Genomic DNA, 16,373 nt, shown 5'->3' on the forward strand with positions numbered 1-16,373 from the left:
GAGTGGATGAGATTTAAAGTAACTTTGTCATTCACTGTAGCACGTCTCCAACTAGTGCAGTTAGTCCCTGCCTGTGTGCTGCTGTCATGCACTGCCTGGAGCTTCTCAGTGTAGTCAAGTATGTCCCAACTAAACACATGACTTAGTCGGAGCCATGTAGCTGTAACTATTCTTATTTTACAGCTGAATGCATGACTTTGAAAGAAAACATGTCTATACAAACACACGTCCATTTAACCCCGTCTCTCTCTTTTCACTCTGTCTGTCTCGTCATCAGGAAGCAGTCCTCTACCAATGAGAAAACCAACCCGTCCAAGCGGCACAGAGACAGGCTGAACGCTGAGCTGGACCGGCTGGCCAGCCTGCTGCCCTTCCCCCCGGATGTCATCTCCAAGCTGGACAAGCTGTCCGTGCTGCGCCTCGCAGTGTCCTACCTCCGCGTCAAGAGTTTCTTCCAAGGTAAGAAAAAAGGTAAAAAGTCTACATTTACAGTGGCAGGCAAAGGGGGTGTGTGTGTGTGTGTGTGTGTGTGTGTGTGTGTGTGTGTGTGTGTGTGTGTGTGTGTGTGTGTGTGTGTGTGTGTGTGTGTGTGTGTGTGTGTGTGTGTGTGTGTGTGTGTGTGTGTGTGTGTGTGTGTGTGTGTGTGTGTGTGTGTGTGTGTGTGTGTTTGTGTGTGTGTGTCACAAGAGTTGCTGAATTTTTAAATCAAGGGTTGTTAATGGGATATGTGCTGCTGTAAACTGGTATAGGTCAAAAAAGGTTATTCAACTTTTTTATAAGAATGACACAGATGTGAAGTTAATATAAGGTAAGACGCTACATAAACATATATATTATTTGTTTTATTTAATATTTTGAAGCGTTATTATCCCTAGAAATAGATACATCCTGGTCCAACAGAAAACACATGAATACGATTTGGCAACATTTTGGAAATTGTCACTTTAAATCTTGCCGTTTAGAAGATGAAAAATCTTCCATGCCCCCAAACTATGTTAGTCAAGCCCTTGTCCTGAAAGGGTAGAAATCCCCTAGGCTCCATGACATGACCTAATGAGAGAGATATTAACTGACATAAACAGCACAGCTTTTATTATGGAAGGCCTACTTTTCTGTGTTAGCTCGATACATTGTCTTTTGGGAAATATTAGTTTACATTTCTTTTTATGCTCAATTAACTGACATATATGATGACGTGTTTCCATCCCCTTGTGTTTTAATACATTTATGTGCATGATTGATGATGATTTGGAGGTGTCTGTGATAGCATCACTGCATATATTAGCATTGTTTGTCTATTCACCCACTCCAAATCCCTATTTCCCCCGCTGTGTTTTGCAGTCACTTTTAATTATAGGTACTTTGTGGAACACTTTTTATCCCATGCACTGAACGCCTCATTTTCTCAACTTGCATTGCTCCACAATCCACTTCAAATATTCATGGGCTATTTCAGAACGTATTTTGTTGGCGGTGGCCTCGGCTGCCTTATCCGCTCAGAGACTACTGGCACAGCTGGATGTGACAGCCCTAAGACAAGAGGTAGCTTTTGTTGAAGAAGGATTAAACAAGTTCCCTCTGTATTGTCAGGGAAAAGGCTTGTAATGAAGTAGTGGGAGGATGAAGAGAAGGAAAAGCAGAAGACAGGTTCACTGGCTGCAGAAAGTCCTCTTGAAAAGCTGTTTCTTTGATAAGTTGGCGAGGGACTGAAACTTTGTCACACATCCATTCTCCGACACATGTGGCTCTCGTCTTTCACCCTCTGCCCCTCTGATCCATGCAGTAACTTTAATCTCCATCATCATCTGCTGCTTTGGTTTGGCGTGGCACCCAACAACTGGTATCCTGTTTGCCTGAGTCACGAAACTAAACGCACAGACGTGTTTTACCCCGATTGCTCTTGTAGCTTAGCCATCACGCAAAGTTGCAGTACAGGTGCTAATTGGAATTATCAAAGGTACCTTTTCAGGATGATGGATCACGCAGACATGAAGGCTGCAAACTGCTGCCTCAGTGAAGGAATGTTGGTGCCAAGCAGAAGCATCTATAGAGAATAGAAAAGGCTCAGTAATGTGTTGTAATGTTGTAATGTGTGGAAGTGTTGGAAGGTGTGTTAATAGCTTCTGTGCTCACCTCCGAAAGTCACCGCATGTTTAAGGCACTGATATAAACAGTAAAGGTGGAATTTATAAGAAAGTTTCAAAGGTCTTCTCTTATGAAATGCACTTACACACCAAAGCATTGGTTTACTACACCTCTGCTGGGTGCCTTGTTAATAGTAGCAGTGTAGCTGGCTTTAATGCTACGCTAATGAGCTTAACCAGAGTGGAACATGAGAGATTTGGCTCTGTGTTTATCTGCAATCCCTGCATTCGCTCTCCATGGTCAACTCACTTGACTCTCAAAGTCAAAGTTCTTCCACTGATATTTAAACATGGAGTGTGGCCAGAGCCCTTCTAGATAAATGTAAAATGAGCAACACGTATTTCCACATCCTTCCTGTGGTTTGTAAGAACAGACATAATCATGTCTTCCTAATCTTCTTTTTTGAGCAATGAGTCATTCACATGCTTTAAACCCACAAAGCATGCAACTCTGTAAGTTTCATTTGTATTTATAAGCATCTTAATAGAGCAGGAATGAAGGTGCTTCTACTTATGCAGTTCTCCTTTTTGTCCACTGGGGGGACTCTGTGAAGTTGATACCAAGTCTTGACTTGATGTCCACTTCAGTTAGTTGTGATTAAGTGACTACGGGATTTGGCTTTGGGTGGGACTTTATCATTTGTTCTGTCCTGTTGAAACATAGATGATTTGACTTTATCATAAAATTATAAGACAGCTAAAAGTTTAAATCCAGAAGAGTTGAAGAAGAAAATAGTGTGGCAGGTGGTTCTGGGAGGGCAGTGGGATTCTACCGTTGTCTCTGTTGCGTGACTGCTCAAGGGTGGAGCTCAGTGAACACTATGTACCTATGTGCTTTATGCAAATATAGCCTTAGGGTTTGTGTGTGTGTGTGTGTGTGTGTGTGTGTGTGTGTGTGTGTGTGTGTGTGTGTGTGTGTGTGTGTGTGTGTGTGTGTGTGTGTGTGTGTGTGTGTGTGTGTGTGTGTGTGTGTGTGTGTGTGTGTGTGTGTGTGTGTGTGTGTGTGTGTGTGTGTGTGTGTGTGTGTGTGTGTGTGTGTGTGTGTGTGTGTGTGTGTGTGTGTGTGTGAGATTCCCTTATTTATCATATTCCACGAGATTTAGCTGTGGTGTTCTCACGGACACAGACCTGAGATGACTTCAGGCTCTGTTTCATTCATTTCTGTAAAAAACATGAATCAACAGTCATAAATATTATAAAATAAATACAATTATTATCTCATTTTAAAGAGAGTTGTGGAAAGCCTTAACTTTGAGACTGGACAAATGTGTGTGCTTTAAGGCTGCTCCTGCTGCTACAGTTATCTCCAGTTAAAAAAAATAGGCCCCTAGTCCAGAGGGGCCCCTTTACATGTTTTTTAATAATAATACAAAGAAAATAGAATTCATCAGTTGGTAGTGCGTGCGTGCGTGTGTGGACAGTCAGCAGGCTGTAATTCCCTTCTCCTCTATGCTAGGTCTCTGTCCTGACTATAATTGCTGAGCTTGTTAAATATTTACCCTAAGGATGAACTATCCCTCCTCCTTTGTCTTTCTGCCCGATTGCCTTTAATTGTCCTCCGGTGTGTATGTGTTCATTGGAACTGTCTGTTTTGCGCGGTTTTATTTAGATGCTTGTGATGTCATTATTTGAACCAAGACATTTGCTTTGTTTCAAATATTAAATCAGGTTACGACCACATTTAGAAAGGATTGGGTCATTTAAGGCAAACGCTTCAAGGGAATATTCCCTTTTAAATTATTTGTTTTATTACTTCGATTAAATGCCATAAAAGCAATCATCATTTCTTGTAAATTGTAATGAGAATCAGAGGGCATTTTAGAATTTAGAAGGCACCAGACTTTTTAAGGAGACTTAATAAAGTACTCTCCCCCTTCCTTAATGTTCAGCTTTCCCTCCTGTTTGTAATCCTAGCATATTGTCTATTGCTATAGACTTGATATCACTTAATTCATGCTAATGCATTAATATGAGCTTCTGGCATTTGTCACAATACATTTAAAGCGATGTTGGCCCTCCTTTTTTGTTTTTTTGCGTGTAATGTGGTCACATTTCTGGTCGGTATGAAGCCTCATTCCCTATCAGACTGTCTTTGCCTATCAGAGCTTTCTAAGTAATAAATAAACTCTAAAATATGAAACAAAATTGTGGATTAGCTGGAGGACATTGCAGAAATATAATTGACTAGTTATAAAGTCATGGGTGACTGTTTTCAGATTTGTATGGCACATTCCTTGATGAATGATGAAAGCAGGATAGATCCATTGATTTAACATGTTTGCCTGAGCTGAGGTTTTGATTGTTAAAGTCATCAGGATTTCTTCAATGTTGAGATATTTGGGTGGTTGCATCTTGTTGACCTATAATCATTATTTCTGTATAATCAGCATTTAGCTGCAGAAAAAGTTGTGATAGCGGTCCTGAAGGCTGTGTTTCAGGTTGAGAGCTTACATAGACCGTTTCTGCATTAAAAAGCAAAACTGATATTATTTCTACCTATACGTGGTCAAGTGGGATCGTATACATGGAAAAGGGAACCGAACCCAGCCAAGATCATTGGGGCATGAAATATACATAAATATAGACCAGCACACTGACCTTTTATGAGAAATGAACAACCTGTAAAGCATCTATATGACTTTACTGATGTTTTGCCTTGCTCTCAGTAAATGATCTGCCCTAAAAATGATCAAGGTCTTGCAGCATATCATGACAACCCATGAAGGAACCACCAAAGCAAATATCCCGCCCGAATCTAAATGCCTGTGTTGTAAACGTATCCAAGGTGTATTTATAAGTGAGTGTCTGGAAGCCCTCAATTAAAGCCCCACCTTCCGTCATAGCTGTCAGTCCAGCCAGGGTGTTGACAGGATACGGGTACACAGAGACACACAGAGACACACACAATGTGATGAGAGATTCAAGTGCAAGTATATCTATCTATGCCAAGTTAGGAAACATCACATACAACAGTTTTTAGATCCGCTCTGTGTATCTGTGCTGCTAATCTCTGTACGTATGCCAGTCACTTTCAGTATGTGTTTTGTCTGCTTCTAAATGCTGTTTGAGCTATAATAAAAGAGGAACAGAAAGGCCACAGAACCCGCAGACTCACGGCAGCAAAACGCCTCTCGTGACGTCGGCAAGCAGACCGGAGACAGTTTTGTAACTATCATCGTGCAATAGAGGAAGGAGGCAACAACACACAACAATCAGTCCAGATCTGTATTCTCTCATCAACACATTTTAGGAGGATTCCATGGTTGTAAGCCTCCTCTCCCAGATTATTTGGGGTAATCCCTTTCACGTCGAATCTGTGTGAAATCGCATCAACACAAGTGCAAATCATTTGATTTCCCTAAGAAGGAAGTGCTGCAGCGTGATAGCTGTTTCTCAATGGAGTCTTTGCTCAGGGGTGAACATGTGTATCAGGTCACATTATAGACGGACTTTGTGTTTACTAAACTCTCAGTGACCCCCGCACTTTTTACTTCCGTATGCTCTGAAATCCAAAGGCGGAGGAAACTGCAGGGCAGAGGCCGAGACAAACCAGCAAGCCGCATGGACTATAAATGAAGGGAAAAGGTTCAGCATTAGAAAGGTCAGGATGTGGTCGAATCACTGATGCTTTGAGTTTTTGAAACAAATATCTATGCTCTCGAAATGTCCTATGAATTATAGACCGCAACCCCACAGTTGCTCACATTTCTAAAACGTAGCCTGAGCTTGTTCCGGCACTTATGCATGTTATTACTCTTAACTGATACTTCAGTCCATCACGTTTTAAACAACATATAGTATGGCAATCAGTGTGCATTGTAGGTTGTGCTAGGTGCTTTTGATCAACTTTAGACAGAGCAGAGCTAGCTTTTTTTCTGTTTTTATTCATTACATTAAGCTAAAGCGAACTGGCTGAATGTATGTAGATCACATTTTCAGAGGGCAGAGTTAGCTAGCCTGGCAGCTATATTCTCTACCAAAAATAATACAATTTCCATGAAAAGTTGAAAAGATGTATTATCTTTTTGTTTGATATATGGCTATAGACACTTGATTTCTGACCATGTCTTCAGAATCCAAAAAGAAACTCTCAAGGGACTTATTCAGGGTGACCTGTGACACTATTATCAAACGCTCTCAGGTTGTGACAATGAACTAAGTGCACAGCCGATCAACCCATTTGTTACAACTGTCTATACCTTTTTTGAAGTGAACACTCAAACTCACTAAAGGTCAAACCCTTTGATCTTTTCATTCGCCCCTGTTGTTTGAACCAATCACTGTGTCAGAGGGATAAGGAGGTAAAAAAATCACTAGGAATCAGTTAAACTTCTTGGGTAATTAGTATCAACCTGACGAGCTGCGAACCAATGCTCACATGCTGGTTTCTTGATGCCTTAGCTGGGAAGGGCGATTGCACATTTGAGTCCTCAAGCACGCAACGCTTTAAAACCCCAAAGGGTGCGAGGACTTCAAGCCACCGGCCCATCATATCAGTTAAATGTCACATGTCACAACAAGCCGGCAGACAGATACAGACTGGCCAGCACTGTTCGGGCATTTGTGACACAAAGTCTCCAGTTCACCCTAAGCCATTACATTACAAGACTTGTATCAAATGTGATACTATGAATAACATACAAGTGGCATTTGAGCTTTTGTGTTTTTTTAAAGTAACCAGCACACCAGCGGGATATATTCTCACATAGATAATTTGATGTTGTTTCTGATTCACAGTCATAGTAATCAACACACAACACTTATAAGACCTAACGATGCCTTTTAATTCAGCAGAGAAAGTCAACCACATTTTATTTTATTTGACCATGATTTACATATCTGTCCTCCTCCCTATGCGGTTCTGCCCTCTGGTTTATTTCACTGACCTCTGTGAAAGAGATCAGCTCTCATCTCCATGTGCTTCACGAGGAGTGCGTGATCAGGCTAAATGCCAGTGCTCAGGCTTTTCTCCTTCCTCTTTCTTCCACATGCGATGTCTGTAATTCCGTGCTACGGGTTCTATATACAAACGCAAATGTATAGCCGCTTAATACATTTCCAGTGTAAATGTTTTCGCTGTTATGACTAACTTAATGCCAGTGCTCAGGGTCTTATCATTTGCGTCCTTTTATTTTGGCAAGCTTAAACCCTGTTCATTTATTGTGAATAGGGGTTGGACTGAAAAACGTTTATACACTCAAGTACTATAATTACTCATTGTCATTGTCCCTGAGCAATCAAACCCAAAACTAAAGGTTTGACATCTCTACATAATCGTGATTATTTACTCTAACTAACTAATATGGTTGCAAACTGTATCAAGCTTTTATCCAATAAATATGTTACAGTTTTAAGATACAAGTTTTTTTTAGGCTAACTTTTGGGGAAATTAACCATTTTAGGTCAGGAAATAACCCAAAACTAATATACCAAATACCACAGTCATAAACCAACATAATCGTGTTTTTTTGTTGCAAATCCCATTGGTACTAGTTGCTTTGATATTTGCTTTGATATTTGAAATCAAACATATTCATACATATATGTATATATTTCCTTTCTTAGGGCTAACGTATAGTCATTACCCGCCCAATGGTTACATGCTAAATTGCACAGTATTAGTTGTATGTCGGCTCACTCTCCCATCCTCTTGCATGTGTGTTTGCCCCCTCTGCAATAATCAACCACACAATAGCTGTTGACTAATGTGACAGACCAGCCATGCTAATCCCTTGTATGTGTCGAGAACCATGAATGGAGAAGCCGCCTTATGCATTTAGCCTCCTCACAGCTAACTCATTAGTTGCTTGAATCAAAGGCATGACACTGGCTTTGTCCCTGCCTGGCCTCTCGTGCCACAGACACTGAACTCGCTTGAGTGGAGTTGGACTCTGTTAGCCTGGAGGGCCAACCAAGCCCCCTGGGATCACAAAAAGCCATAAGTGAATTACTCAAAACGGTGCCGAGGGGGGCTCCGTTAGACGCTAACTGTAACAGCTAGTGGCGGCCGTGCAGCGATGGGAGGTGTGTTTGTGTGGAAGTTTGTCTGTGCGAACAGACGGGTAGAGTGTGAATCGACAGCCGGGACTCATGCAGAGGGAGCAGAAGCCTTTGTTGGCCCAACACTATTGTTGGAAGCTGTCTTGTGTAATTACTGCCACAGCTACCGCCTAGCGCGCTAGTCTGCTTAAACAAGGGAAGCTCAGAGGGACAAGGAAAGAAGCAACAAGCGCACTGAAGCCCCTGCAGTTTGAGTTGATAATTATATTATGGGTGCACTTCAATCATTCCACGGTGCTACCAACACGCTGACAAATCCAAGCTGTTGTTTTTTGCAGTTTATTATATCATTGCATTCAATTAGAAATGCCTATAGTCAAGTTTATTTTTGAGTTAATTGGGTGTGCAAACTGTAGTTAATCTGCAGTTATTGGATGGTAATGTTATTGGCAGGCATGTTTCTTATCACAAACATTTGTTCATTCTTTGGTTTGTAGTGGAGCTGTACCATCATAAGCATGCTTAACCCCAACTGCAACCCTTTTGGCTTGGACTAACTCATTTCACATTGCCAATTTATATTCACCCCCTTACACAACAAGTACAGAGACTTTGTTCATCTCCATGCAAACATGAATTATGGCAAACAGGCTCAGTACCGCCCAAAGCCACATGTTGAGAGCCCATTTGGTAGCTCATTAAGCCTCGTAACAATCATGTTTTCATTTGTTGTGGCATGTGGGCAGTTTTGCAAAGAAACAGCTCCCTCAGTGCTGGAAAAAGGTTTTGTGAATGTTTATTGTGAGTTCAAACTGAATATATTTTGAAACGATGCTGGAATGCATATGCCCAGAGAAAAAGTCCTACTGTACATGTGGCCTTGATTGGAATTTGTAGGAATGACAAAATAAATAGAAGAATCCAAAAATCCTTATTTGTCATTGTCACGCTTGTCTGTGTATCTCCGTTGTCTTGTTCGCATGCTTTGCAGACAGCCCTCAATGGACTGATTGATTGCATGGCATAGATTCCCTCCCCTGTTGCTTCCAAGTGCACACCCAAGGCCTATTAGCTACAGCACAGCACCAATTTAACATGGCCACCCACATAAAAAGCTCACTGGTGTCAGTAATGCGATCTGTTGATGGCTAAACCGAGCGAATGGCAAGGCTATTCACTTGCTGATGAATAAACTCAGCGAGAGAGCTGCTCTGGCACAATGCTGGTCAACTTCTCACCGAGACACACCATTAACCAGCAAGAAAGTGATGGACACATTGAACAAACAATCCTGGTTAATGTTGTCTAGTCTGTGACAGATTTCTCTCCATTCTCTCCTCACTGTTTTCTGACATAATTGTGACTTTACGAAACACAGGCTGCAACCTCACCTGATGCATTATGATGCTAAACTCCAAACTATCTATCTTTTACATGCATACTGTAATCGTATGTCTTCATATCATGACTTGTGATGGAATGATTGCAAAGGAAAGGACACATATGTCTTATATTAGCATTATTACCGATACGAATCAGGGTCGTATAGAAGACTCGCGTGGCATGTATTCCACATGTACTAAATGTCATCGGGTTGTGTCTGCATGCTGGCTGCTCAAGCATACTGTACATCAGAACGTTTGTTTTGTCTGTCACCTCCATTTATCTTTAATTGAAGCATGCTTCAGTGTGCAACAGTGGCCAGGCCCAGGTCCCTGCTGTTGTTGCCTAATGTAAATCGATATGTTTCCATGCGGTTGGAAAGATCACTAACCAAAGGTGGCATCTGACCCGATTCATCTCAATCCGCTAACTACCGTCAGCCAGATGAGGTCTCCTTTCATCAGCATTTGATATGGGAAAACAGGAGCACGTTGCTCGCCTGAGCAAAAATAGTTCTTCAGATCATGTCAAATAAAGTTAGGGTTATTTGGAGAAGCTTCGGGGGGGAATAGCTTTTTTTCAATCTCAAACCGAGTTTGTTGTGAGTTCACCACACAAATGTAACTGACCTAAGATGTATTGTTGTCCATGCCGTACATTGCAAAACATACATTTCAGTGAGAAAGGGGCCAAAGTACGCTCTTATTTAAAAAATGCCAAAATTGTGACGCAAGCGGATTTTAAAAGGGTTTTTCGTGTTTTTTATTTATTTATTTGCAGGCAGGCATTTTCTGCCCTCGGTGCACCCAGAGCAGTCTGAACTCTGGATGAACTTCTGCCGAATTATGATTGAATGAGTGAGCCTGACAAAATATTAGGATGGGTACAGACGCAAGCAGAGGGTACAGCTAGAGGGAGAGAGGCTAAAAACAATCCTTCCTTGCCACAGACACATTTGTACTTGGGCGGTGCAAAGCAAGACAAAGTGAAGTCAAACATCAGCTAACAGCAGCAGGAAGGTCTCTGACTTGACAGCGTCCAGGCACATTGTTAAAGAAGAACAGCTCTGCAGGGGCAAATGTCTCACAGCCGTGTGTGTGTGTGTGTGTGTGTGTGTGTGTGTGTGTGTGTGTGTGTGTGTGTGTGTGTGTGTGTGTGTGTGTGTGTGTGTGTGTGTGTGTGTGTGTGTGTGTGTGTGTGTGTGTGTGTGTGTGTGTGTGTGTGTGTGTGTGTGTGTGTGTGTGTGTGTGTGTGTGTGTGTGTGTGTGTGTGTGTGTGTGTGTGTGTGTGTGTGTGTGTGTGTGTGTGTGTGTGTGTGTGTGTGTGTGTGTTGCGTGACTTGTACTTGGCTCAGCCCCCCAGGCATTATTTGTTAGCAAGGAGAAGTGAAGGTATCTCTTAAGTGTTTGATTTGTGCACAGCAAAAAATGGGCAGGGCAAGGGACTGCTGTAGCGCTTTCTATGACGCTATGATGCATTATAAACATACTTGTTGTGATTCAGTGTAACCATGCAAGTGTAATATAAACACAAACTAAAGACACTATTGGCTCAAGACACTCATCTTAGATGTGTTTCCTTTATTTATAAATGTGTTTATTCTGCAAAACATTTGTTAACCAACAAAGTTTCTCAGATAAAATATCTTGCTGTTTTGTCTGTACTCTACATTCTTTGAATTTAAGGCACTTTTGGTGAAATCAGCCATTTGAACTCATTGCAGTGCTTATATTTAGACTGCTAGCTTTAACCCTTGCAGGGTGCTGATCTTTTGCAGATTTGAAGCAACAGCTTTCAATGCTTACACTTCACACACAACTCTGTTGGCTGAGTCTTTAAATGTATGCACTAATCTCTTCTCAGGCTCTCACTTTGATTGACACCTCCAACTCACCCCCTACACCTTGTCTGACATTTCCTCTTCTACTTTGTTAACAACTTTATAAGCACTTAATCTGACACTAATCAGACAAATTCTTCTAGTATTTACATTCTTAAAACTTAAACAGTTTTAGTATTTTAAATACAACATTTCAACATTTTACATTATAGCAACACGCTCAGAACAAGTAGCCTTTCCTAGTTAAATATGACCTTTTAATCTCCAAATGTCCAAGAGATGTGTTTGATCTGCAAATATCATTGGCAGAGTCGTTGTCTGTCACGGAGGTTCCTTTGTGTTTGTGACCTCATTAGAAATGAAGCCACAGGCACCAAGCCTCTGGACCTTTTCAGGGACGAACTCAGATCTAATGACTTATTCATCAGACACAAAGACACGACCTCTTAGAGACGGTACATGACAGAGAGCAAAGGGATCAAGTCAGATCATCATATCAGGTGCAGGAGCTCATCATAGCTAATGCAGCGAGATAAGTGAGGAGTACAGTACGGGCCGGAGTGATAGACATTGTTGAATTTACATTCAAAGTAATCTCAGATCCAACCGAGCGGATATTCAAACCAAAAGAAGAAGAAGGAGAAAAGTGGGAGTTAAAAAAGGAGAAAATGACAGGAAGAGGTGGTGTAGAGAAGTGTCAGACTGTGTTTCTGTCCCTGAGGATCGTGTTTAAATTGGCATGTTGCAGAGAGAGCACAGTTAGACTGAATTTAAACAGCTGCCGGCTTCACCCACAGCAACACACACACTGGGGCCCTCCCCTGCTCTAAGTTCGCGTGCGGAGCTTGGGAAATTCTCCATGCTAATGTGCCAGGGTTTGTTTTCATCATCAAATTGCAAATGTTTTAAATATGCATCACACACGCATACACACACTTGCACATATCCACACATGTATCCAGTCAGAGCCCTGACAGTCTAATCCTTGTTTTCATTCAGTGACATCTGTCAAACACAGAGCTGGAAGTGGCTTCCACCCCCGTGTTTATTTTTCATACACCACTCCCATACTTTTTCAATCATATTTTATTTCTAAGGCAGTATTTCTTGACCTGTAATGGATCTCGACAGCTTTCCCTGCCTGCATCTCCAGATTAACACATGCAAGAGATTTTCACTGCGCGGGACAACAATTAGCTTGAGAGCAGGGAGATTAAAGAGTGAACTAAGTGCAGTCTCAGCAAGTTTACATATTGACTGTACAACTTGGAATATAAAGCCCTTAAACATCCAATTATCACAAAGCTTTACATTTTAATTAGTAACTTTACTTGATTCCTATAAATCTGTTTTTCTTTCAAAACAAAAAAAGTCAGAAAATAATTATGCTTTTTTAAATTTTATTTTAGTCTTAAATATATATTCATACCCTAAAAATCTATGATGTAAGGAACTACTAAATGTGTTGGGATAGTCTTATAGTGTAAATTGGAGCAGAATTAGGTAATATATCCTCAGTTTACCTAAACTTACAAAAGAAAATAAGTTGCTTACATTTTTCTTTTGAAGGATGACTTCACATTTGAATATGATAGAATTGTCAATCTGAAGTCCAACCCAGTTTCTTTCTGTCAAAAGCAAAACATCTGACACTGGAAGGATGTTGATGTGACATCCTGCACCATTGTTGAAAGCACGTGTAAATATAGCACATACTGTATATCAAAACTGAGTCACATCTACTCGCCGTCCGTAGATGCCACCTGCGTCACATTGTGAAACAAGGACTGATATAAGTTTAAATATAAGCTTTACTCCTGGTATTTTCACCTTGCAATACCATTATATTGTTAAAAACAGAGTTTGCTCAGGATAGTGTTGAACTTTCTACCTCTTGCATTTTACCGCCATGTTGGCTGGAGGGTCTTTTTTATTTTCTGGGGAAAAACAGCAAATCTTGGCTTAAAGATATTGATAACCCAGTTAAGAAAAGGGAAAATACTTTGCCCAAAGTAAGGAGTAAAGTTGGTGTAAAAAATATATATTAGTCTATTGATTATAATGTTATTGGAAGAGTTGTTACACCACACAAAATCATCTTCCTTTAAACACAAGGATAATTTCCTTTTTTACCTATACCCAAATAAAACACACAGTTACTGTATGATGTCAAATATATTAGTCATCCATTTGTTCAATAAAATTAACATTGTGAAAGCCAACTACATTTTAAACTGTGTAAATAGAGATAATGATGATAGCTATTGGAACAACTTTAATCTTCCTTAGAGGGGGGTTAATAACAATAAAAACATTATTTAAAATAAAATGGAACCAGTGATTAAACCCATCATGAGTAATATGAAGGAAAACAACATATTGCTGGAAACTCCTTCCTTGTGACTCATAAGCAACAAGTTCTCCGAAGGGAGAGAGAAAGGCTTGGGAAGGAAAGGGGGGGGGGGGCACCATAATAACATCATTGTGGCTGTTTGAAGTCGCATCAGGGCTATTTCCCAGATACAGTAAGTACAGGCTGTCTGCATGTCTACTGGCCTCTCGCCACTCAAAGGCCACATTCATGGAGGCGCTGCCGCCCTCACAGAGGGCAATTGGATTCACCGGATACCCTTCCCTTCTCACGCAATGTCGTGTAAACCCGGGGAAAATGACCTCAATGTGTCCTAAATGAGTTAAGGATGAAGATGCCGCTGCCGCTCACATGTCTCGGGCATGATAATGTGGTGATACTTTTATAAATACCCACTCTCATGCACACACAGAAGCAGCAAATACTGTGGATGTTTGTTGCTTGAGCTGATGTGCTGCTGGGTCACTTTTAACAGATCATCCATACCATCTGTTCATATTTCAATCCTTTGTCTTTCATGTTGGCCTAAACAAAATAATTATCCGTGGCTTCTTATGGAAACACTCTAAAGAATTAACAACAAAAGAATTACGTTACAAGCTCACCAGGTCAGTCTCCCTCTGTGAGTTTGAACTCATGATGATACATAATGAAATAGCACTACAGAACAGCAGTATAGACATTATTTTCTTTTGTTATTGTAGCTATGTTCTCCTTGACCTTTTACTTTCATTGCCATTGTATTCCAATGTCAAGGCAGTTGTTTTGCCGTCTCTGAGCTTGTTAATCTGCCATTTAATCCTTCCTCTCTTGTGGTGCCACCACTCCTTTGCCTGGAGGCCTGCACAACTTCAACCCGACTGCTGGTGTGGTTTCAGACTCTCTCACACTCTCTTTCTCTCTCAAACGTACTTACTCGCTCTTGATTGTTTCCAACTTTGTGAAAGCTGAAAGTTGCCGATTACTATAATCGATTTACTTTTCACACTTGTTCGTATCATCTGGCTCCCATTCTGTCTTTCCCTTGACCACGACTTCGACACGAAATGGACATTTAATGCCTCAGTAAAAGCGTTGCGGCCACTAAATGCAATGAGGTCAACATGTCACGAGAGGTGATGCCAGGAAGGATTTTACCCCAGTGCCGTGTGAAGAGCTGGGCGGGGGTTGCAAAAAGGAAGAAAGGAGGCATAATGTAGAAGTAGGCAACTCCTATTGCAATACCAATTTCCCACCACCCATCCATCCATTCATCCTTGGTCCAGCATCTTTGTTAAAATGTCATATGGGCCAATTCATGTAGAAAACTCTCCGACTTGACCCAATTGGCAGACCGTATGATCATTGGAAGTGGTTGAGGCTGATGGATATTCATTGTGATTCAGTTTTACCAGAAAAAGTATTTCAACATTTTTGTTTTGTTCAGATACCATAGGATTGATTCTTCTGCATTTATTTCATTAGACAAGCGTTTTGCCACATTAGCAGGGGTCGTAGATATTAGTAAAGATTATTGAGCTTGGAGTGTGTCTGTACAGCTAATAGATTCTCCTGTAACACCTCCCATGTTTTTAGTCAGCAGCTGGATGGATAGCAGAGTCAAAACACCTGCCAGAAGCCTTCAGGACGGAGCCTTTACTCTTGGCAAGCCTCTCCTCCCTGCTACTTCAAGTCCTTTCCTTCTCATGCAATCTCTCCACGGCCAAATTCTCCGTCAATTTCCAGGCCATATTGAGGCTGTTTTGTGGCCTCCCCCCCCCTCCCCTGCCGGTGATGTCATGACAAAAAACACAAACGGCGATTTGATGAGCTGGAAAATCTCATTTCAGCTTGTAAAGAATTATTGTCCACTCTGTGTAGAGTAAGTGTCAAAATGTCAATGTTGGTTATACAGCTAGAGTGCAGGTAATTATATTTGAAACCAGGAAGGTTTATTAATTTACACGGCATATGCTCGCACTGCATGCAACAAATAAACATTGTTGAACTTTTCAGACATACCTAAGACTATTGACCCAATTACAGCTAATTCAGCTAGAAATGTGAAGTTTGCTAATTTCCTCTCTATGGAAACTTTTGTTTAGAAATAACCGTGAATTTTGATTGTTATAACTGCCACTGTTATTGTCAAATGAATGACTTAGCTTAGCAGGTTAAGCAACAATAACTAAGAGGGGCGGGGCTTAGTGGAGGTCAATGAGCAGCAGAATAATAGATTAAAAGTCTCCCATTGTCCATTAATGCTAATCACTCCAACTGATGAGTGAGGATGGTTTCAAATGGCAAGAGGCCCTTGGTAATTAAAGATGCTAAATTATGTGAAAGGCAACTGACAGAACTGACGTCTTATTTGCATGTGTAAACAAAACTGAGCAACGGAAAGAAAGTAAAGTGCCAACGAAATGAGTATTTGGAAAAGCGCCTGTATTTAGTTGACAAACCAGATATTTGTAGGAATCTGCAAGTCTTTTAGAGAGCCTGCAATGTGAGCTTTCCCTTTGTTTCTCTGTTTTCCTCAACCCTGTCAAATCACTGGCACTCACTCTCTCTCTGCCCACTGTCTTTTCCTCTGTCATCCCCTGTTACCGTATGTTCCTCCTTGGGCTATCTTGGTGGTAGAAAGGTGATGAGAGGA

The 16,373-nt window shown here is 41.1% G+C and overlaps 1 protein-coding gene across 2 annotated transcripts in view; it reads left to right on the forward strand.

Annotated features, from left to right (window-relative positions):
* Window positions 1-16,373, forward strand: part of ahrra (aryl-hydrocarbon receptor repressor a) — a 53,077-nt gene that overhangs the window by 2,410 nt on the left and 34,294 nt on the right. The window contains exon 3 of one of the 2 annotated variants that reach the window (XM_079661166.1): window positions 278-471. In XM_079661166.1, the coding sequence (XP_079517292.1) occupies window positions 278-471 (194 nt within the window). The remainder of the gene's footprint in view (window positions 1-277; window positions 472-16,373) is intronic. The other variant, XM_079661167.1, reaches the window with a different exon arrangement.

Source organism: Notothenia rossii (genome assembly GCF_949606895.1).
Source record: "Notothenia rossii genome assembly, chromosome: 12".
NCBI classification, from domain to species: domain Eukaryota; kingdom Metazoa; phylum Chordata; class Actinopteri; order Perciformes; family Nototheniidae; genus Notothenia; species Notothenia rossii.